At 39.1% G+C, this 23,850-nt stretch overlaps 1 protein-coding gene across 1 annotated transcript in view; it reads left to right on the top strand.

The window, feature by feature from the left end:
- ODF2L (outer dense fiber of sperm tails 2 like) overlaps positions 1 to 23,850 on the top strand; it is a 60,695-nt gene that overhangs the window by 25,445 nt on the left and 11,400 nt on the right. Inside the window, exons 19-20 of the mRNA XM_080602987.1 lie at positions 1,675 to 16,683; positions 17,669 to 22,819. Coding sequence (XP_080459113.1) covers positions 1,675 to 1,803 — 129 coding nt within the window. The 3' untranslated portion in view covers positions 1,804 to 16,683; positions 17,669 to 22,819. The remainder of the gene's footprint in view (positions 1 to 1,674; positions 16,684 to 17,668; positions 22,820 to 23,850) is intronic.

Below are 23,850 nucleotides of genomic sequence, written 5' to 3'. Positions count from 1 at the left end.
TGTTCAGTGATCCCAGTTTGGTTTAGTCTTCTTTAGGAGTTTTTGGTAGTAGAGTATGTGTATGGTGGTGTAGAAGCAGTGTATTTCAACTTTCTTTTCTATTCTTGTTATGAAATCAAGTGTAAGTTGGGAATCCTTAATTAATTTTAAAGCCCTGGAGACTTAAAGAACCTGAAAATGTACAGCATAGTGTGTGAACCTTTATTATCATAGAACTGTTTTGGTCATCTTTAATGTAACACCAGGGTACAAGGAAAAGAAACAATATGGAAAGGGTCACTGCCAGCGCTTACAAGGCAGAGTTACTGTTACGCGGTGCTGTACACTGTTATTCCTTTCCTGATGTCTGAGCATACTTGAGATCAGATCCCAATTTATTTCTCTCGGTGACTTAGAAAACAAGCACAGACTTGCATTTCAATTTTTGTCAGTTCTTATTGTACTCTTTATTAATTTGAAAGTAATCATTTTTCTATCACTTCTAAGAAATCTGTAGATTATTTTATTGTTTATTTTAGGCCTCATAGTGATTTCTTTAAAATCAGTGGTAGTCAAGTTACATTGTTTGAGATCCAAAACTGGATCTCTAGCACATGGCTCTACTTCAAGCTATTTATATTTGCTATTTTGAATGAAAATACCAGCATATTTTCATTTCTGAATCATTATTTGTTCCTTAGTCCATTTTAAATGCTCACACCAATGGCTGGAGGCAAAGAAACTCTGAGAATCACCAATCCTAGATAATAAGAATTCAGGTCACTTGCCAGAATACTCCTGCTGATCATTCTGTGTGAAAATAAAAGATACTTTCAAATGGTTTCCATTTTACAGTTAAAAATAAATACAAATGTTTTTTGTCTGAGAAGAACAGTTGTAAATTAATTCAGAACATACACTGGTTTTTTGTTTGTTTTATAACTACATTTACGTATAACCAGCAATGCATTATAGAAAATAATATGATCCTATTCACCTTGTTGTAATGAAACTGGAAACAAAATAGGATTATGAAGGTAACTATTTTCAGTTAATCATTCTAAATAGTTTCTTTTTGCAGAGCTGGATTTAAATCTGAAGACTTTGATATAATTACTTTTTAAAAAATGTATTTTAACCAACTAGCATCTGAAATCTGTAATAGGTGTAAAAGGTAACTCCTGAATATATGTAACACCCATGTAAATATAACAAACAATCTCTGCTGTGCATCAGGGATGGGTTTAACGAGCAGGTAATGCTGCAGTTAGTCTTTTTGTTCTTGTTCATTTGTTTGCTTTATTTTTTTTTAAATAAAGAACCATAGGCAGCAAAAATCATGTTACAACAGAGATCAGTAACTAATGTTTCCTTGAAAAATCAACTTTATAGAGTCTTAAGTCAATAATAGAGTTAATGTGCTAGGAGTCACTTATGACACAAATTTAGATTAGTTTCTACATTCCCAGGCCTTTTTTTTTGGATTATAAACCTATTTAAACATGTTCATTTTGGTTCTGATTGAACATAAATCTTCTGTGTCTTGAGGCCCTTTTGAGGACCTTATGTTTTCAGAGCCCCTGAGAAGTTTGAGTAACTAAGGCTTATAAAATTTAGGTACTAATTCTATTACATTAATATTTTGATTTGTATTTTATTTCTAAGTTGTGTTGTGTTACTTTTTTTTTTCTTTAGAATGAAAAGCGCCATGAGATATGCTTGAAAGAGCTGGAGAACAGCCTACAAAAGTCAGAAAACAAGAACCAGAGCATCCAGAGTTATGTGCAGTTTTTGAAAACCTCATACATAACAATGTTTGGCTGAATCCTTTAACTTCATTAATTTTAATAATAAAGAAACTTTACAAGATTTGGCTCTAACTCTTGTTAGAGTCAATGCTATTGAGGCCTCAGAATTTTGCTGGATTGAACTATATTAGTTTAGTTTGTTCTAGGAAAACTTCTGCTATGGATCTGGAAACATGGGTCAATTATTGTATATCCTACTGGTTGATTACATTCAGAAGATTTAGTTGGTATTACTGATAGAAATAATTGTATTATTCATGGAACAGAAAAGGCAGTCTGTGTGGTAGTAGTGAAATGTGTGTAAGTGTAGGGTATGCACACAGAGTTGTAAATTAGTCTGTGAATTTACCATGTGTTAGGTCTTGTGCTATAAATTCTCGTGTGTCCTTTTAGTCCATGGTAAATGCCAGCTTATCATAAATTACTTTTCAGTCTCAATGGGGGAAGAGAACACACAGGGACTGGCCGTATAATAATTTGCATATCTTTGTTGTTAATAATTATATATTAATTATCAGTCATTATCCATCTGTTTCTGTAGAGATCTAGCTGCCCAAGGTGATGACACACATTCTGTTAAGACAAGCAGGAATTTAGAAATAATTAGGTTCTCTCCCTTTCTTTCTCCTGTAACTTAGCACCATGTGTAATGTGTAGTGTAGTACACAATACTGCGCTGTGTGAAAGGCTTGCAGCCACCAGGCTGTTCCATCCAGCCTTGTTCCCTACATGCCACCATCCCATTATGAAAAGGAGTACATCTATCTTTTACAAATATAATTAGAAAAGTTTTTTAAATACAAATATAATTTAAGCTCTGAATGTGTTGAAATACCCTTTCATGTTGACACAGCTTCATTAAGACAATTAAGGGTTTCCATTTTTGAGTACAAAGCTACCATTCCCTGAGGTAAGACTTACTTATGCCTCAGGTTAAATGTGTAAATATTCAGTTGATACAGGACTAATACAGAAAAAAAAACCAATTCTTATTTAGAAAGTAGCTGTTTACAGGCTTATAGAACTGTGATATGTTTTCTTTTTCAGAATAGTACATTCAGATAAGTTAAATATATGTAATTTAGAGTGCATATTTAAATAATATTTCTGGACTGGAAACAGGTTGGTGCACACTCTGTTATGCATAGTATTTTATTGTTATTTATGTGTAGAATGTTGATGCTCTTTTTTCATTATTTTGCAAATGCTCATCCATCCTAACAAATACTGATATGTGATAATTATCTGCTCATGTGTACATTTTGGATAGAAGTCCATGAACGGCTTTTAAAAGGTTGTCCTGAAAAATTGCATGCTTTTCACTGATTAAATGATACAAAGACGTACAGTAACTTGATTTCAGCCTATCTATTGCTACTCAGGAAATAAGATCTTTTCTTTTTTCCCTTGCGTCATTTGCCAGAAACCGATCTGAAGTTACTAAAGTTGTTGACAGCTTCAGGTACCTCTTTATCTGTGAATGTCCTGAACAAGTTTGTATATGGCAAGTTCTAGATGCATATAATATGCATACTGCTTGTTACTAATTGTTGCATATCTTTGGACTGTAAGTGGCTCATACTCATCTACTTCTGAATTGAGACAGAAAAATTCAGCTCTGTGTGAATTAACCTGTGTAGACCTTGGATGTTTTTGAAGCCTCTAAATCAATCAGGTACTTGGTTCTAGATGATAATAGGCATCAGGAGCCACTCTGTGCTGCAGAATTGTTAAGATGCAAAATGTTATTAATGTATTTTGGAGAAAAGATTCATTTAATCAGAGAAGAACAGCGTATTTTACGTCATAGAAGACAGCATTAGAGAAGAAACTTGTCCAAAAAGAGATGAGAATAACCAACATAATTGAGCTTAGCTATTCCGAAGGAATCATAGGGAATATTGGTCAGTGTAAAGATCAGCTGGCATGTATACAAGGCATGTATTGAATATCAGACATTCCTAAATTCTGATCTGTACAACACTCTTCCTGTGGTGCACAAGTGGGTTATTCACGTGATGCTGAATCCTTTAACCAAGTCTTCAGCTGCTGTGTAGCCAAAAAAAAAAAAAAAAAAGAAAAAAGAAAAAGTGCACCTATGTCAATTGGCTGTGGTTCACTTTGAGCCTAAGGGATATTTTAAGTCTGAGTACAGGAGATAATTTTGATGTTTATTGGAGACAAAATTAAGTCAATTCTGCCATGATGGTGATCACAACTGGCCCATACAACAAAGTAGCCTGGACAAACAAATAAGCTTAGACAAGATCAATTTAGTATGCTTGGAAAATAGCAGCTGAGTTGGAAAAATATGGGGTTAATAGTGACATTGCATGTTCATAATAGACATTTGTAATGTTATGTGGCCAATTTAGTTTTAGATTGCAAGTAGAGGAACCATGTATTAAGAATTAATACAAAATATAGTTTACTTGTGCCTGCAATACTATATCCAAGTATGTGTACTTAATCTCTAGAAAGAGCAATTGGACGGAATCGTGACAGCACATAATACAGTCTTTGCATTTCCCTGTAATACTATTTTGGAAAATGAGACAACTCATCCCCCTTAATATAACTTTTTATTATTATTTTATTATTGCTTCCAAATGACTGACAACCCTGCCAGCTCTGCCAGTTCTGTAATGCTGAGCCATACCGATGTGTGTTCTCTAGTAAGCTGACTGACAACACCGAAAGAAAATAGTCCCTGCCCCAAATCAGTGACTGCAAGAAATAGTTTTTTTTAAAATACTGCCACCAAAAACATATGCATCTGCATCTTTAGTATATAATCATTTTTACTTTTTTTGCTTTGTTCTACTTCATATGCCACTGTGCTATAGGTTATGTTTTTTAACTTCTAACTCAGTTGATTTTATCTTTTTTAAGTATTTTTTGTATGAATTTTCATTGGTATTTTTCTAATCTGGTTAGTGACAAAATTTGCCATCCGGTCATGTCATTCAAGTCAACTTCAGTTTTATTTAACGTGTTGTCCTTTGGTTGTATTTGGCACTAGAAAAACGCTCCGCAAGTCAGTTTACTCTGTAAGCAATTTATTAAATGTTTTATACTTTTCAGACAGTAAATTAAACTTGGATAATGCTTTTTTTTTTTTTCTCCTGGTTTCCAATTTATTAATATTACTGCTGTTGTTTCTTTCTTAAGCTAAAAAGGGAGAAACCCACCATGGATTTTCAACCGTGCAGCAATGTCTTGAGATGTAGCTTTATGAATTTCCTACAAGAGATATGAATCACTCTTTAACTTCAAATTTTCTAGTTATGTTTTGTTTAGAGTATGCCTATATTTATCATCATAGTATCAGAACAATTCAATTTATCTATTTGTAAAGACTTATTTTGGAGATTTGACAAACATCTTTTTTTTCTTGAGAGCTCATCTATTTTTCAGTTATGTCAGTTTGCCTGGAAAAGGTACTACCACTTTTTTACAATCCTGGTCTTGCTTATTTCATTACACCATCTCATAGCACTACTCCTGAGCTATTCAGAATAGTCTAAAGAGGGAATGAGACATGGGGTCAAAATACTTAGTGCAGTTCTAGTTTTACTTTTTTTAAATGTAGTTTAGAATCAAATATTTTAAACTATGATATTTCTTATCAGTGCTTTGCTTACTATTGTATATGTTTCCTAACACGACAGATTTCCGTGTTATGAAAAGCAAAGTACTTTGAGGATGCAAAGTTCACTTTCTGGCTAGTGAATTTTCTTATTCAAACAGAGTTTGGGAGCTTTAATTAAGATAAATTGCAAGCATGTACAGTCCTGAGATGGGCAGACTTTAAATGGTTGTGCTGAACTCCCAACTCCTGCAATTCTTTATCGGAGATAAAATGGAGGGTAACACATCAGTGCCTCATTGCTGTTTTTGAGAAAGAAAGGATTTGAAGCAGAAGATCATTATCTTATCATATGCTTTTGATTTGTTAATGTATGGGAACACAGAATTTAAAGCAGAAGTCTTTGGGCTACTTGGGGCCCTACCCCCCTTTAATCCTATCTGCCAAATAGCTCATTACAAATGGCTTAAGGTTGATAGAAGAACTTTATCTGTTTCCTATCTATGGCACAAAAACTGCTATAAATCCTGTTGTAAGATGGACTCCTTCCAGCAGGAGAACAGAAACTCAGCTATTTCTCTCTGGATACCTGCCTCCTTGAGGAGTTCCTGTGCAGAAGTTGTAGCGATCACTGGATGATCAGTAGCTCCGTGTGGACAACTCATCAGTATGGAGTGATAGGTCGCTGGCACAAAACATCTTTTGAATAGTCCTTTTATCTGACTGATGGTGAATAAAATCAACACTCGGGTTTTTGAGAACAATAAATAAATAAATAAGTAGGGACTGTTAATGTGCAGCTCCAAGCATCTGCTGTTAGAACCATGTCCAACACCCTGCCTTGGAAAGGAGCGAGGTTAGACCTTTTGTGACAAAATCGCTTTGTTGGTGTCTTCCTACAGGAAAAGTGACCCAGCCTCCTCTGCTGACAAGCTGTTTGCAGCGCAACATCTGTGTACAACCCCTACTCTGCTGGGAGGCTTGGAGCTGGCCAGCACAAACAGCGATCAAAGCAGGGCCCCGTAGGAAAGGGTTGTGCTAGGGCATGAAGTGGACATAGTGATTTCTTGCAGATTTCTCTTTGCTTTTGTTGAAAAGCTTCCTGCAGATTGTTTTAAGGCTGATATAGGCCACGCATGTTAAGGCAAGAGGAGTGAGAGTATTATGATGATGTTAACTGAGGGGGAATTCAAGCAGTCAAAACCATGAATTTACTGTAGTCACACAGGTCACCCTGATGTGCATTTGGGTTCAGTGTATTTTCTTGTGAACTCGTGGTTGAACACTGAACGCTGTCACTCTGCGATACAGTTTCCAAATATTTGAAGGTAGAGCATGTTATGTATTGCCATGCCCATCTATCTGCACCTTTCACTCCGAATGCCTGATGTAAAGCTATTTGCTTGCAACCTTTTGCAGCTACAAACAGTCCAAGCAAGCAATAGGTAAATCATTCCCCGCGCCAGAGAAAGCTAGTGTCTTTAAAACTCTGCATTAAGATCGATAGTATTTCTTCTTTTTTGGAAGTAACTGGTGTATAAACAGGCCTTTTTGGTTTGGGTGTTTGACAGAACAGATCAAATATGTGATTACCGTATCATATTACTTTTATAGCTGATTAATTCACTTCACTGAAAAGTGATAGAAAAAAGGATGGTTTTATGCATAGAGACTCTGCTGCCATCTTGCCTCCCTATTATGGCAGAATAAATACGGCATTTTTTTGTTTGTAAAATTGTACCTTCCAATTTATTAACAAGATAAATATTTCATATGCTACTATTCCTTTTGGTAGTACCACCAAAAATTGAAACCAAGCCTTATTGGTTAAGCTTTCTGTGGTTTTCAACCAATTCAATCTTTCAAAAATCTTTGATAACATCTAATTTCTAGAACAGCTGTTACACATCCAGCAACCACCTCCAGATCTCCCATCACCATTTCAGCATGCTAGGCCCTTGTTCATTATCACCGTGACCACATTCCTATTCTTAGTAAAGTTTCTTCTTTGCAGCGTAGCAGCATACTCTGCTGTGGCAGCAATCCACTTACTAATTTACAACTCCACCCACTAAATGCCGCTGTGAATTATAAACTACCAAAGCAAACCATATATTTTTAACAGCCTCAATTTTACCATCACGCCTGCTTATAAAAGTCGAAGATGTTTTTGAAGTGCAAAAATGCTAAGTTGGCATTTCAGACTATTCTCAGACCATTGGCTGTTCTTCCACAGTAAGGCTTTCTCCTCCTCTCCCCACTTGAGAAGGTCAGTACACTAACATGTTGCAAAACGCATACTGTTCGATGCCAGCATTTCATTATTTTCTAGAGGAAAAATACCTTAAGAAATCTGAAGAAAGGTCCCCGAGCTAGAAGTTTCAAATCTTTGTGCAAATCCTTTGCCAGAGCACAGGCAAACTTTCCTGATTCTGTCCTGGGCTCCATTTCCATTTTGTTTCTGAACTTCTTACCACGCAGCAGGGTATTAGGTCCTGTGTTTTCTCAATCACATAAAATGTGGTAAGGACATGAAGAGCTGTTTACCTGCAGCTGTTTAGTTAGTTAATTTGTTTTAAATTTGGTTGTGTACTAACAGAGAGGACATTTGAACTTAGGCAGAATATGCTGTAGCAAATTTTGTGCAGCCTGGTCGTTGTTTATGGGTACTTTGCATGAGGCACGCCAGTAGCCCCTCTGAGATAGAAGCTAACCTTTTTTTTTCTTACAGATTACTTTGTTGTGACAAACCATATGCTTCATGGTTTATCATATTTTGATATTCAAGACGATGATATACTTAAAGCATAAAATCTACCTCATGTTGGAAGTACCCTATCAAAGCTGTAAATTATATTAAGTCATAATTATTGCAGTCATATTTTCTTAAAAGTTTTGAGGCTGTGTAATTGTTTAAAAAACAGCAAGTACAGAAAGCATGTCACATTAGGGTTTAAATAGCCTGTTTTTCTTCTACTCTTGGTACTCATTGCCTGCCCAAAATGTAGACTGCTCTAACTTTGTAAAACAGTGAAATGACTGACAATATTGACTGACAAATGGAGTCATAATAAAATTTCAGAACCAGCTCAGCTAGGCTAAAGGGTCAAATCTTTCTCTAGAATATGCTTGAAAAACAAAGTAATACTACTGGGAAAATTTGCTTGGAGGCCTGGTTGAGGACTGTTAGAAGCAGGCAAAGTGGTCGAGGATTAATGATTTTTCTTTTCTCCAGTGGCTTTTGCCTCCATCTTTTTACGAAACCCCAGAGCTTGAGTATGCAAAAGCAAGGAGTTGGCTCTGGATGAAGTTTGGCAGGATCAGAAGATCCTGGAATTAGCACTCTGTAGGTGGCAGCCTGGCACTAGAGGGTTGATAGAAACAATCAAGAAAGAGAGGATTGTCTTTAAGTATCATAAAATTGCTTTTCTCTTGATTGAAATGAAAGCTGAATGATATGGTATATCTTGCAATAATTTTAATCCCAGCTATGTGAAAAAACAAACAAGCAAACAGTTTATTTCCATTTAAAATAATTTTTCAACTCTTGTTAAATCTTGTTTTACTAAGATTATGGTTTAGGAGAAATTTTACACAGCTATTTCTGACGAGATAGAATCCTATAGTTTCTCTACAGAGAAAAAATATAGGAGTTTGAATTCTAAAAATTGAGAGTTCAAATATTGCTCTGACATCTACTGATGACATTCCAAACCTCGGTAGTTCGATGCAGTTATACTCGAGCACTGACCTATTCTATCAGGCATGTGTGACTTGGAAATTGACATTTAAATTCTTCTTTACATACTTGTATTTCATGGGAGTTTTCCCCAGCCAGAAGCATTCAGAGGTGGTAGCTCTGCTGATTTCTCTTTCATTGTGCACATATAATAATGGAGGGGAAATGTGGTTGTCTTCTAATGACATGTTTCTAGTAGACCCATCATCCCAAGATCTGAAATAAATCCCAGAGACAGAAATGAAAACTTCATGCTGTTGTTTTGCAGAAGACATCATTTGCATCCTACTAGGTAGTGCCTGTTGATAGCACTCTTGGCATGGTTTCCCTACTGAACTTCGCATGCTTCAGCGATGCTTACATTCCGGATTCTGTTCGGGGAACTGGGAACAGTGGTACAAAGTGCAGTTCCTGATTTTTGGTAAAATACTGCTTGCCAGGATTCAGCTCTTCTGGCTTCCTTTAGCAAGCCAGCATCTGGAAACAGGATAGATTTATGATTTTTGTACAGGTCTTGTTTCTTTCTAGCAGTCTAATAATTTCTCCGTTCTTGGCATCATACTCAGCGCTGAATGGTAGACATCAAAAATTCCTGTTCCCTTCTGTCTTCTCACTATATTTAATAAACTAAAATTCTGTGTAAAAACAGGAACTTTTCTCCATCCAGTTTGGCCTCCTTTTGAGCACTTTTCAGCATTACATAACAGAAACATAGTGGCCCGTCCTGTGAAGGTGTCTTTTGTGAAGTTACTTTATTTTAAAACAAAGTGCAAAACCTCCAAGTACCCAAGCACCCAATTTTTCAGGAGCCCTCAAAGCATCCTTACCGTCTGTGTCTTTTGTCAGATGCACACTCCTTGATCTAACCACAGCAGTTTCTAAAGGACACCTTGCTTCTCCTTTTTTTGAGCAACAGTAAAACCGTTTAAACTTTTTTTTTCTGACAGAAACAACAACAAAAAAGTATAATTTTCTAGAACCTATAGAGGAAATTTGCTTTACATCCTGTTATTTACATTAGTTGTGCAGGTTTCAGAAACTGTGGATGATGTACTTCCCAGAGCTTATACAATTCTACAGTAAAGACTGTTTTGAAAAGCCATTTCCACCCCCCTCCCTCCCGGCACATTTCAGTGACAGCAGTAATTTGGCCAATTAAGTGCTGGAAACAAGAAAATCATGCCCAAAAGACCTCAGCGTGAACTCAGAAATTATCCTCTGTGGCTAATTATTTCTGTTTGCCTCTAGCGCAAGCAGCCCAAACCCTAAAGGAAGACAATAGCAGAAACTGTTTAGCAGAAACTGCTCTCCCCGATTCATTCTCTATTAATCTCCTTACTTATTCAGGACCATCCTAAATTTCTTGTGTTTGCTTTTTGGCTACCACTTTTGTTTTAAAGTCTTACAGTTATTAGTCTTATATAGGGAAAAAGCATATTTTTCTTGTAACTATTACCTCTTGGGTAACTATTGCTTTATAATAGTGAACCTCATACTGCATGTCAGGCTTCACTTCCTAAAGCATGAAAAGATTAATCTGAGAGCAGTGCACTTGGATAAAGTATTAAGAGGTTTGTACAAGGTTGCCACATTTGATTCCAGATTTTGGTGATTTGACTTTGGTTGAGGATGATGCAAATGGAGTACTTCCAGCAAGAGATCATAGCGAAGGCTCATACACACTTGCAAAGTTGTGTGAAAGAACATATGGATTACAGAAATCCTTCCAAGGCAAATGTGGGATGGCCAGTTTTAGGGACAATGTCTCAATGTCTGACTGTGCAGTCAGGTTGCTCTTAGAATGAGATTATTTCTTTGATGATAGATGAGGCCTCTGATGGGGCATATGATACGTGATCAGGCTTCCTGAATTATCTTACTGTTGTATGTGTTTGATTAACCATTCAGAAGCTCGCGTTCTTGAATGTAAAAATTTGGAATTAATTATCCATGTTTAACATTTATCACACTGGAACAGATTAATCATCCTTTGAACTATATTGTTTCCATACTGATATATTACTCGAGATTAACAGAGTTATCAAAATTTTATTAACTAAAAATCCATAGGCTATGAAAAAAGGCTTTCTGGGTGTGTGCCAGTCTTAGAGATTTTCTTAAAATCAATGAACTGCTCTGTTTATTCTGCTTCTACAATGGCTTTTGATGGTATTCTGTTTGCTACTTGAAGGTGCTCCTAATTGCTGCTGGCAGAGGGCATGTCTCCAGGTACAGAGATGAAGGCACACATGATGGAGATTCAGTCCTGTTTGTATGAGAAATGTGCAGATGTGCAACACACAGGCTTACAATGGGTTTTGTGAGCAAAGTGAGAGTGTGAATGTTTGTGGCTGCAGCAATTATGCCCTCATTTCAAAATATGTTCCTTTTGTCTGGAATATCCTTTATTCCTAGTTAAAATGAAATAATACCCTCATACAGCAATATCTTAGAACTGCTTGGTTTTGTTCTTCTTCTTCCCCTTCCTTCCTTCTTTAAAGATAAAATTTGCGTACTTTTTCCTGGGGAAAAAAGCTCATAAATTTGTGAGCTTCAGTATCTCTACTTGGAAGTTGTACACAGCTTTTTCCATGCAACTTCAGGCATGCTTTTGTTCTTAGTTGAGAAGAAACAAAGGTCACTGTCCTTGGGGGTGTTTAAGGAAAGGCTGGACGTGGTGCTCAGGGCCATAGTTTAGTGGGTGATATTGGTGGTAGGGGGATGTTTGAAGCAGATGATCTTGGACGTCTTTTCCAGCCTTTATGATTCTATGAAAGGCAAAAAAAAAAAAAAAAAAAAAAAGTTTTAATTCAGACAATGTGTTACATTCCATTGAGCAACTCCTGCTCTTACACTTAGCATCTCCCTAATACATTATTTGCTATTCTAGATCTAATAGTACTTGTTAGAGCCAACAGCAGTGGTTCTATTAAAAATCTATAGGAATTTCTCCAGTGACAAGAACAAGGCCAGGACCTTGTCATATACTTTCCTACTCAGTGTACATGAAGTAAACGTCTATTCAGAACTATAGAGAACTGTGGACTGTTTCAACCTGGCCATAAAAAAGCACGGTACTATTTTAGGTGGTGATCCTGTTCCAGGTCCTTAGCTTGCCCTCTTGAAAATATCTCTATTAAGTGCTCACAGAGTCTAGCCCATAGGAGAAAAATAACTTCCACACAATTGACCACTTAAATCTGTCAAATGTGAGAAATTATTTTACACAACATATTTTAACTTTAGAATTTGGCAATTTCAGTGACATATTGCACCACAAATCATGTTTCTTAAATATGTCCATAATGATGTAAAATTCACAGCATAACGCACCTGGTAACCATCTGACAGTGTCAAGGCATTTGATTTTAATTTTAGACCTCTTATTCCACTGTGTAAAACTTAGCATTACCATCATCTTATTTAATGTGCATATGTGCTGGCAAATGCAAAATTTATATTTTGAACTGCACACCTGTTTGTGGGTGACTATTGACTGTGACCATATTTTTGAGATTAGAAACAACAGACTTCGTGTGCATATGAACGCCTCTCAGAAGAACATATTGCTGACAGCTGCTTTATTCACTAGGTACTAAAACATTAAAAGAAGCTATATTTAGATTCCTTTAGATACATATTCAGGGGTTTTGTAATTCTTAGTATAACCTTAATCTCTGCAAAACCAAATGATAACTTGGGGTTGACACTCTGGAGCATCTCCTCAAGAAAGGATGTAGAATAGCCTTTCAATTTTACTGATCTCATTAACTAAAACCTTCTTCTTAATTAACGCATTGATAATATAAAAGAAAGGAGATAATGAATGAGCTTGGTAAAATTAGATGAAAATTTGATTTACACTTTGAACAGCAAAACTTTACGTATAGCACCAAAGGAATTCCAGACTCACGGCGAATGCCCTGGTAGAAATTACTTCTTTGTTGTTCTACCTTATTTTTCCTGAATACTCACTGTACATTGGACTTCGCTCATTTGCCTCAATTTGCTTTGAAAAGTTTGCTTTCTCCAGTAGCACTTACCATCTTCATCAAGAGCTATAAGGTTTATGGAACTACCTACGGAATGTGGTACCTCCTAACATTAATCTGAGTTGAATAGTTTCCGGCTTTTGTAAACTCCAGTTCAACTCATCCTAGAATAACAAATCACTTTGAATAGACAATTTCCTTCTCTTCTTTACAGCTGAGCTCTTGTGAGTTGCTGCAGCCAACTATTTGGGCAGTTAGCAACCTGTATATGCATGTACATCTACCAGATTTTTACTTCATCTTAACATTATTATGTTTAACGAATATTCACATTCAAATTTAGTGTTGTATTTAAGACTTGCTAAGTTCAAATTGCGTGCCTCTAGCTTGATGTTTTACAGCCCAACTGGTTTTGAATTATTCCAACAAGTTTTAAGGTAAATATTTTGGGAAACAGGTGTTATATGGGAAAATATTTTTACTATTATTAACTTTATTGTTTATAGAGAGATTTTGTTCAGAGTGACGCTGTCCCAATCCCATGGGAAAGCACAGCAAAACACAGTTTCTACACTGGCTTACGACTGGAGCAGTAAAAGGGAGAGAGCATGATCAGATCATTTCCATTGTGTTTAATTTCCATAGTCCATATTACAGAAATTGTGGGGGGGAAAGAAGTTAAGGGACTGCCAAATCCGTTGCTGACCTGTGTAAAACTTGGAGCTATCTTTAAAATGTACCATTAGTCATCCAGAATTAGAAATCCAGTAGGAAAGTATAGCAGAAAGACTAGGAATGAAACTCTAAATCTGCTTCTTCCAGGTTCGTTGTTCTTAGGGAAATACTAGCACGTGCAGAGTCATTTTAGATGTGTTAATAGCATATGTTCATAGTAGGAATAATGAAAAAAAAACAACTTTACCACGGACATATGACAGCAAAATACCTCAGAAAGGAAATTATTTGATTCAGTTTTAGGAAAGCATTTATTATGTCTTCAGTCTGCATAATTTTCATTTTTCTGTGCAATGTAAGGGTTTACAACATGGTGATACTGAGAATATTATATTTTGGTGGCTTATGCAGGAATATTCTTAGTAGTACTGCAGTACTGCTAGCGCTGGAAATAGGAAAGGAAATTAAATGAAGCATGGCATTATTTCTGTCGTTTATCTGTATGAACTCTCAGATCAGTTTGATTCTGTTCAAATGGCTAAATAGTTGCCTTCCTGTGGGTATCATGATAAAATTCACTAGGCTGCTGTATCATAGTATCCAATGAAATGAACTACAGTACCAAATTATCAGTAGTTTGTGATAATAGTGGTATAAAAAATGATTATAACTGAGTGCTCTTGTCATGAAGGTGTGTAAATGAGCTTTCTAAATACATTCTTTGTTGTGGAGAGTTTGGAAGCTGTAACGTCCACACAAAATTCTCAGAGAAGATGGATGAAAGCTTGGTTATTTTCCATTCTGCATATAGACTGTGTATCAACACCCTTTCTAAAGTAAGTTAAAGCTGATGCAGGCTAGATGTGATTTTTGTCATCTTCATTTATAGCAAAGGTTAAAAAAAATGCTTACTTGATAACAAGAGGTTCTTGTAGACTTCCTTTACCCATCATATGCAGTTACATGTACTTACATATGTATGTCCAGAGACCATTCACGTTTCCCAACACAAAACAAAGAATGTATTGGTGTGAAAAAAATCCTCCCAAGAAGTCCAGAAAATACAAACATATTAAGCAGTTCCCAGAGAATTTGTAGGGTCTCCATTTATGATTATTATTGAAAGCAAGTGCTCACATGAGAGCATGTCATAGTCTTAAAAGCTTCTGCATGTTTCCTGCTCCGAGCCTCGTAGGTGTTTGCAGCAGTGCTTGGTACTGACTGCTGTGCAGGGGCTGCACAGGCTTTGCCATGCCGAGCATGACTGGGAATGCAGAGAAGCAGAATTTCAGGAACCTGTGAAACTTCAGTGTCAAAAAGTGAGGGACATGGACACTGTCAGCATCCGCAGGACCAGGTGGCACCTCGGCAGAGGTTGTCAGGCCCGAAATCTAGTCCAGGTTTCTGAACTTTGTCTCAGCAGCTGCCTCCTGCCCCTGAGGTACTATATGGGCAGAGAGCTTGTGCAAGACTATGTCATCCAGCAAAGGCAAGGGCTATTCTGGGAGGGTGGTAAGTGCAAGAAGCAGAATTTGCTCAGCAGTTGAAATAGTGATGCCTGATAATGATATCTGTGTTCACACATGCATTTTAATACTTTATTTTTAACACAGCAGCATGTACTGTGTAATGCCATGTGTGGATTTTCTATTTTACAGTAGTTTTAATACAACCACGAGGGTCATCCTGATGGCAGTGTGTGAGAAAAACATTGTTGTCTGCTCTTCCTCTGATAGGGTTTTGCTATAGGGAGTGATTGGGGGCATCCGTTACTGCCGGGCAAGGAAGTTAACGGAAGCAGGAGAAGTTGCTCAGCAGTGTGCGACCAGCCTCCATGCTTTTCCAAACTGAGCCCTGAATTCAGTGTGCAGTCCCATGGACGTGTTTTCCTTTGAAAGCTACAGGAGTGTGTGTCAGAAACATAAGGGTTGAATTAGCTTTCTTTTTCTCTTTCTAGTGGGTAACACCACAAGAGAAAATAAATGTGACCAAACCATATCGAATGGGAACAATTAAATACATTCAGCTTATTAATCACAAAGAGAGATTCCAACATTAGGGGCCATCTCAGCATTGCTTTTTTTTTTTTTTTTTTTTTTCTCTGTAGAGACAAACAAAGTGAAGCAGATCCTAAGTCAGAGGGAAGAAAAAAAAACTGAAGAGGAGCCTGAAGTACTGGGAGAATTTTCTGCAAGTCCGAGTTGCATTAGAGCAGGCAAATGCCTGCAATCACATTTGTTCAACTTTCAGGAAAAGTTCTCACAACATGTGACCGGGAGTTAATTAGAGGAGAAATCTGGTGATTAGAGACCTAAAACATGAAGTAGACCCGGAAGCAGTCTGACCGGTGGAGCAGCAGGCCCTGGGCAGTGAGGGCTGCTCACATCTGGCTGTCCTGGGGCCCTGCTGTGCACAAGCGGCCTTGTCTCCTGTCAGCTTCTGCAGAGGTGTTTGGCTGGAAATGTGGTCGGGCACGGGCTCCTGCTGCTCAGAGCCTTCATCCCCTGCCCGTCAGGCTGAATGGACAGGTAGGTCCCTGGCTGGAAACTGGCCCCGGCGCCCATGCTGTGGCTGTGCTGTGGGTGCAGGTCCCCGAGCACCACAGGGCCGCAGGGAGGTGATGGCGTGTAGGCTGCGACCGGCAGGCCTGCAGCCAAACCAGGCACCCATACCTGGCCTATGGGGAAAATTGTTTCCCTCTAATCTCCACCATAAAATCATGTCTCGAGTTAAGTGGTCAAAATGGAGCTTTTACTGTTCTAGCTTTCCACCTGTGAACAACCTTTCTCTAAACTATAAACACATCCTTGGTCCTTCGGAAACCAGTGCTGGGAACAGTTGCGTATGAGATGCACAATGTCCCCGGTGTCTTGCTTCTTATTTTGTTTCTAGTACCTCATGGTAAATTGTTGATTCTTATTCCCACAGGTAGTAATGATGCTCCTACATAAGCCTAAACTTTTCTGTGATTATGTACGATTACCATACTTGCAGATTTTATTCATGGATGGGCTTTTCCAGAACTTATCATAACCAATAACTCTATCTGAGTGAATCATAGATATTTAATCAAGTGGTTACAACCAATTTCTGCTAGTGTTAACTTTGAACTTCTGTCAGTCTATAAAACATAATGAAGCATTTGTGATCTCATTCTGGTGGGGAAAAATTCCAGATCAAAAGAAGTTCTTTTAAGCTTCCTTCATTTTATTATCTACAGTTTTATTTCTAAAGGCTATTATGGTCCACCAGATGAAAATGCTTAATTAACAGTTAGTGAGCTACATTGATTCCAGTGAAATCATTAAAGAACTTACTTCAAAGATGCCAGATGAATTATGCTTACAGCTAAATTAGCATTCTTGATCTATTTTTGTTGAAGATCCTTTCAAAATATACATACATTTGCATCAGGGAGCTTAAACTGAGCAACAATTGCTCCCCCCGTGCCAAGGAGTGGGAGGTGAGGACGGACCAGTGCTACTCCAGTATAACCACAGCTACACTTAGGTGGGACCTCTCCCAGGTTTCAGCCCACAGGGATCCTCCCGCAGACTGAAATTCAGTACTAAAACTTTTTAAAACAAACAAAATGAAAATAGAGTCACAGAAATATGCTTTCCTCAGAGCTGTGTTGTTTCAGGTTGTAACAAGGGCTAGATTCACAGAGGTGGTAAGGCTGAGGTTACAGCAAAGCTGAAATATGAGAGAAATAAGCATAAACCTAACACCCAGGAACAATTGCCATTGTATATATTCTTTTACCACTAAACAATGAAAAGAGACCATACAAAGCACTTTGAGACCGTCTTTTTTCTTGTTTTTATCTTTTGTTTTTCACTTTTGTGTTGACCCAAGCCTACCAATGCATTTCATTTTTTATTAGCTCACAAGCATTGCTCTCAAGAACAAGAGGAAGAAAAAAAATATTTCTTTTACAACAAAGCAAAGCCCTTCATTGTCTGGAAAAGTGAAAACTCTGGACAATGTCAGTACAAACATCCATTTCTTTCCTGAATGAGAATGATACAGAGGAAGCATGCTCTGCATAAAGACACTGATGTATAAATAGCAATGATAAGTTCAGCAGAAATGTAAGCAGAGAAAACAAACCAAACATTTTAAGTCTGGCAATTACAAATTCAATTTCTTTGCTTGATGGATGAAAGACCACCATCAGGTACAGTGGGAAGAGTAGGCACTTTATTTGTCTTTTTGCCCTTGTGATTCTGCTGCAACAATAGGCTGTGAGCCTGTGAAGGTGGAAGAGGCAGTAATTTGTCTGCTCTTGGTGCACCTAACAGCGGGGTTTGACCTTGAGCACGAGCACCATCAGGAGGGATGGACATGAACAAGCACGGGTGGATGTGAAACATCTCCAGAGTGGTTAGGGGGAAAAATGCTGGAACAAAAGATGCAGAAAAAAGAAATCCCAGCTTTGTATTTGCCTGGACCAGGGCAGACAGAAGGGGGCACGGCTGCCTCCCTCTGCCACCTCCCTCAGAGGGTGGCACCGTCATCTGCACACATGAAACTTCTCTACTTCCAACAGGAATATTTCTGCCAGCAGAGTAAGGATTTTCCAAAATGGTCAGGCCAACAGGCTAGGAAAATTACTTATAAATCTGCCCTGGGACTAACTAAATTCAGCTTTTCAAAAAAAAAAAAAAAAAGGCAGAAAAAATGTGAAGGACTTTCTTTTCCTCTAGGCAGCAGCAGCGTGTGCATGGCCCCACATGCATGTAATGAAACGTGGGTGCGCTCACAGCAGAGGCACCAAAAGCTTGTAATTGCTGTCAAGTGATGGGCCTGAAGCTGCACATGACCGCTTGCCACCGAGCATCTGATCAGCACTTACTGTGGAGGCAGCCTGAAGGACAACTTGGAAAAATACCAGAAATTTTCCTTGTTTATTGGGTCTGAATTGCATGTCAGATTTCCTCAATGCTGATTTTTCAAAGCTAAGTACTGGGCTATCGTTCCTTCCAGAGAACCAAAGGCTTCCCCCTTTTCTGCATGTGATTAAAAAAACCCTTCTGAATTGTTACTAGAACTTCAACTGATGTAAAACCTAGTTCAGTTCCCGTAGTTGTTTGTGCTGCATGGATACTGCTTGGTACCACAATAAATGACAGAAAGGGCTGGAGAAATACACTCCTGCCAGTAAAGGAAAAGCCTCTCCTTTTCTGAAGCAAGAAGCATTCTGAAGTATTTGCTGTATCACAGGACTGGAATCTCATTCAGAAATGGAGCAAAAACTGTTCCTCAAAAATCTGACATCTCAGCCATTTCAGATCTTCTCTTCCCTGTGTCTTTGTAGCTTCTGCTTGTATTTTCCACTGTTATGCTGAAATATCAACACTTGGTCCCTTCAGAGGGGATAGAAGAAATGTACAAATACTTCTGTGGTGGCTGGCAACTTTGGCCCTTTGCTTCAGACAATTTATGACAATGTATGCCCATCAATTTACTATTGCTGCTGCGACCTCAGTATGATTAATAACAAGATTTGCTTCTTTCTGTTAAAAGATTCACCCCAGAGCATCCTGGGCTACCAAGAACTGGAAATGACCTCCGAAGGAAGTTTTCTCCAGGGATGAATACAGAAGGTCATCAGAAAACCAAATGAATGTTCCACATAACATGTGTGCTCCATTCTGTCAGATCGGGTTTCAGTAAATCAGGCTCATCAACTGCAACTTCTGTCTGCTGCCAGAGACCAGATAAAAAAATTGAAGGAACATGTTATTACCAATTGCTATAGAAAGGAAATGAAGGGGTATGTTATGGGGGAGAGTTACTGTTGTATGGAAAGTTCCTCATGCTCCACATCTAATAGAAAATGGTTTGCTTGGAGAACTGTAAATAAGAGAACACATGGCACAAATTATAGCATAAGCACTAAACAAATCTTAAACTGTAAACATCCTCTTGAGTTAGGCCTTCTTTTTAGCCATCTTCTTCTGCCTCTGGCATAAGCTGAGGCCTCCAGCAAATATTATTTTACTAAAAGAGTTTATTTGATTTGGAAGTTTGATGCAAGAAAAGCGATTCCATCGCTGCGAGAGGCTGCTCAGCAGTGGCGCTACCTGCACGTCCCCACACGCAGGGAGGCAGCGAGCGCGGCCTCTGTCCTGCAAGGCTTCGAGCAAAGGGCTGCTTGTGCGGCAGGAAATGCCTCGGCTCCTGCTCTGCTGAAAACAGTCAGAAGGAGCTTTTCTTCAAGATGGAGCTGTGTTTGTGAGTCAAATACGACTTTCTGTGGACATACATTATATTAGAGGAAGTTTCTCAAATCTTTTAAGCTGTTGCCAATTAACTGCAAATCTTACACGTGATATATCTTGAGTTCCCAGCTGGACTCAGTCAAATGAAGGAACTCTGATAATGTTTCTGGAGCACTTTTGATTAACTAAGTGCATCTTACAGTAAGCAGGGTCGTTACCTGTTCTGTGCTTTATATTCTAAACACATGAGACTTTCAGCAAAATCATCGTTAAAATTTACTAAGCTCAGGGAAAAATTTTCTGTGGAAATTTTGGTGAACATTCAGTATTAGTAACATCTGTCTAATAAACAGCACAAAACGGCTTCTGTTGGTGCTCTTGCTGTTTTGAGTAATTTAATCTTATGTCTAAAGCACTTTTTAAAAATTTGCTATTATTTATTGTGAATAAAAATCTCATGCATGGCACAATACCTTTATGTAACATTGTGAAAATAAAAGGCATATGTTCCCTTTACAAAAAAACTTTACTGCAGAAGGATTCCCTTCAGATTTTTCTAGTCTCTAAAGATAAAAAGAAAAATCTTTTGAATTCTGAGGTGGAAAACAAGAGCTTTTTTAATGCTAAAAACTAACCAACCAACAAACAACTAACACCTTTAGATACTTAAAAATTTGGTCCTCCAAACAAGACATCAATAACTGGAAACATGCTATGAGTTTTCTGTGAAGTAGAAAGCTTTTTTCATTATACAGGTAGTGTCTAACTTCAGAAAGAAATGTGAGAATGGGAGAAAACAACTGAATTTCACATACTTAGCACTAGCCGCGAATAATTACTGACAACAGAATGATGTATGAAATTACCAGGAGTGTCTTGCCTTGAATCTGTCATGTCATTTGAAACAAGTCATCCTCAGCTAACAAAGCTGTCGGATGTCTCGAATACCTCCAACAAGATGGGAACCCAGGAACTGTTGGAGCACCCCCTATGCTGCTGAGAGAGCAAGAAAAATACAGCTTGCAACTGCTTTGGTTAGCTATGTGCACCCGAAACACAGGAATATGCTCTCCAAGGGTGAGGGCTGCCTTCGTGGGGCACCTCCCTGAGGAAAGGCGATTGCTTCTGCCGTGACAGGCACCTGTCCTGCATCCTCAGGAGCAGCTGGAAGTGTCAAGGCAGCCTCTGACGCCATTTTTCTCAGCCTGACAGGAGTTTATCCCTCCTTGCGCACATCTGGTGTGTATTTATGCGCTGTGGAATGTGGAAAAGTAAAAGCTAAACACACGGATTTAACCCATTTCACCTAAAGAGGTGAAAAGTGGGTGTTTAGATATTATCAGGTCTGTCGCTGGCAGTCATATACACACTGTGCAAATCTCACGGCACCGCAGCTCCCAGGTGTGGAAAGGCATCCCAGGGCAGCGGCCTGCGGAGCCCGGCACGTTTACCCTAATGGTCTCTCAGTACCCAAAAGATCCAGGAAGACAGCTCAGGTGCACTTTCTCTTGCACAGCATTTGTTCCTGGTCTCACTGAACGCTATGCAGCGGCCTAGCATAGACGGGTCTCCTCAGTAAATGACGGTTTGGGTAACGATGTCACCTTGAATGAGACAAACGTGGGTCATGGACTGATTTTTCGTATTTTGGGCTCCCACGCAAACCCGGGGCTGGAGGGCAGGCAGCAGGAACTTCTTTGCCATCAGCCCACGCAGGGCAGTTTCCATGCAGCCAGGGAGGGGCAGAGGGGGAACGCCTCACAACCACAGCCACAAAGCGTTGTCTGGTGGCACGGCCTGGAGGGGTGGCTGGGGGATGCATCGTCCCTGCCCCTCTGCTGACTGAGGCCAGACAGGCTCGTGCCCTGCCCTTGCTATTGCTCCTGTCCCAGTCAGGTGCTTTAAAACAAACAAACAAAAAAACATCAGTGCCACAACATACATCACACTGGAAAATGCTGTGAAGATGCCCAACATCCGATACAATTGTTAACCTGCTTTGAAGTGTACCATTTACAGTGACCCCCGTTCACTGGGGGCATGAGGTGTATTTATGCTGTGGAGTGAGCCAGAGCTGCACCTGCTTCCACCGCTGTATTTATCCCTTTTTCTAAATAGCTGCCTTATTAGCAATTGTTGATTCTACTTTAAAAGGTGCTAACAGACAGATGGCTTCACCATATAAATCAGTTTAGCATAAAGATGGATGTGCTTTATGCAGAAGTGAAATTTGGGCCTTTTTCTCTTGCTTATTCGTAGTAACAGGAATGTATGCAAATTTCCTATCTCCCAGCAGCTACAATAAATTGCTCTGGGGCACTTGAACCCCTTCCAGCTTGATTTAGAGGTTCAAAGGAAATGTAAATGTATCTTTTTTTTTTTTTTCAAAAGCGGAGACAGGGGCGGTTGACAGGTTTTAACCCCACGTTAGCAGATTTTGAAGGTGCTGAGGTTTTGGTACGATACCACCTCCTTGCATGTGGGCTACTATTCAATAAGCAGGAAAAATGTAAATAGCACGGGTATGAATAGTCCCAACACCTAGTCTGATCATTAGAGGTGCTATGGCCCTCTGCGTCAGAAACAGCCCTAACAGTGCACCTGGGTAAAACCCAGGTGAGACCTATCGTCTCTGCTTGGCACGATCAGTCCCAAAGGATCAGCCTCTTCCCCTATAACCCCCCAGGCTTAGGCTGCCCCTCTTTGGCTGGGGTGAGGCGGCTGCGGCCTTCCTCTGCAGAGCCAGCTCTTTGTGCCTGGGTGGAGGGAGGCTGTGCCGCTGGTGGGGGCCTCGCTGTGAGAAGCCACGTGTAAGTAGGGTGGTTAGTACGTGTTGTGGTTGGAGCACTGGGCTTAGTAGGGCTCATATGTTTGAACTAAGTTGATTTGTTGTAGAATGGCAGTGGGTTTTTGTCCCTTGCTTTGTGGGGATATGAGTGTGCTTTATCCTACGGTTTTTGATGGCTGGTTGAATGCAGTTGCTAGTGCAGGCTCTGTGTCTGAGTAGAGGCTTTGAACCATTCTTTGGTTCTTCCCCGCTGCTCCCTTTTTCTGTTTCCATGCTTACATGTGAGTGTACGGAAACCCCTTCAGGACCAGCTGTAGAGTTAAGTGGATATTTAGCCATATTGCTTTGCTGCTACTGTGTGGGGCTGTAGCTGTTATATGCGTGAATATCACAAAGTGGCTGTGCATGTACTTGTGACTGTAGGCCTGTGCCTGAACTTCCTCACCTTAGTGTTTCTCTGGTGGCCTTGGTGTAAAATAAGGGCAGCAAAACCATTATTGGCTTCTTGTAATACTTTGAAAAGTGCATGAAAGAATGCTCTGCTTATTTTGCATATACTGTATCGCTGTCTGCAGGATGCACTAATTATTCAGCTTTGTTAATTTTAGGATGCTTGTGAAACCTATTCCAGGTATATCTTCAGTTTTTGAAGCTAGTAAAAAAAAAAAAAAAATACGGCCTAATAAATAAAACATGCTGTGCTCAGTATCACTTCTAAGTCTTTCCCATTAACAATCTTGGCACATAGCAAACTTCTATCAGATACCAGGGAAGAACTCCTGCTGCCTGTTCTGGTGGTGTGCAGCTGCGTCCCCTGAGTTTCCACCATTAAAATCAGGTGCCTCACACTATACATGAGGCCTTCAATTCTGAGTGATTTAGCGTTGTGCTAATAAGTAAAGCATTTGGACTTCTGCCGGCTGAAGTAAGCCATCATTTTTCATATCCAACATGCCTTTGCCTCAACCTGCAGCACAGTGACATTTAGTTTCAGTAATTTAAAGCTTCCTCAGCTACCTTTTTGGGGTGCTGTGTAGACTGGGGCGACCTGAA

Source organism: Anser brachyrhynchus (assembly GCF_964034855.1).
Source record: "Anser brachyrhynchus genome assembly, chromosome: 8".
Taxonomy (NCBI): Eukaryota; Metazoa; Chordata; class Aves; order Anseriformes; family Anatidae; genus Anser; species Anser brachyrhynchus.
The sequence above is the reverse complement of the archived record's forward strand: the minus strand, read 5'-3'. Positions and strand labels throughout refer to the sequence as shown.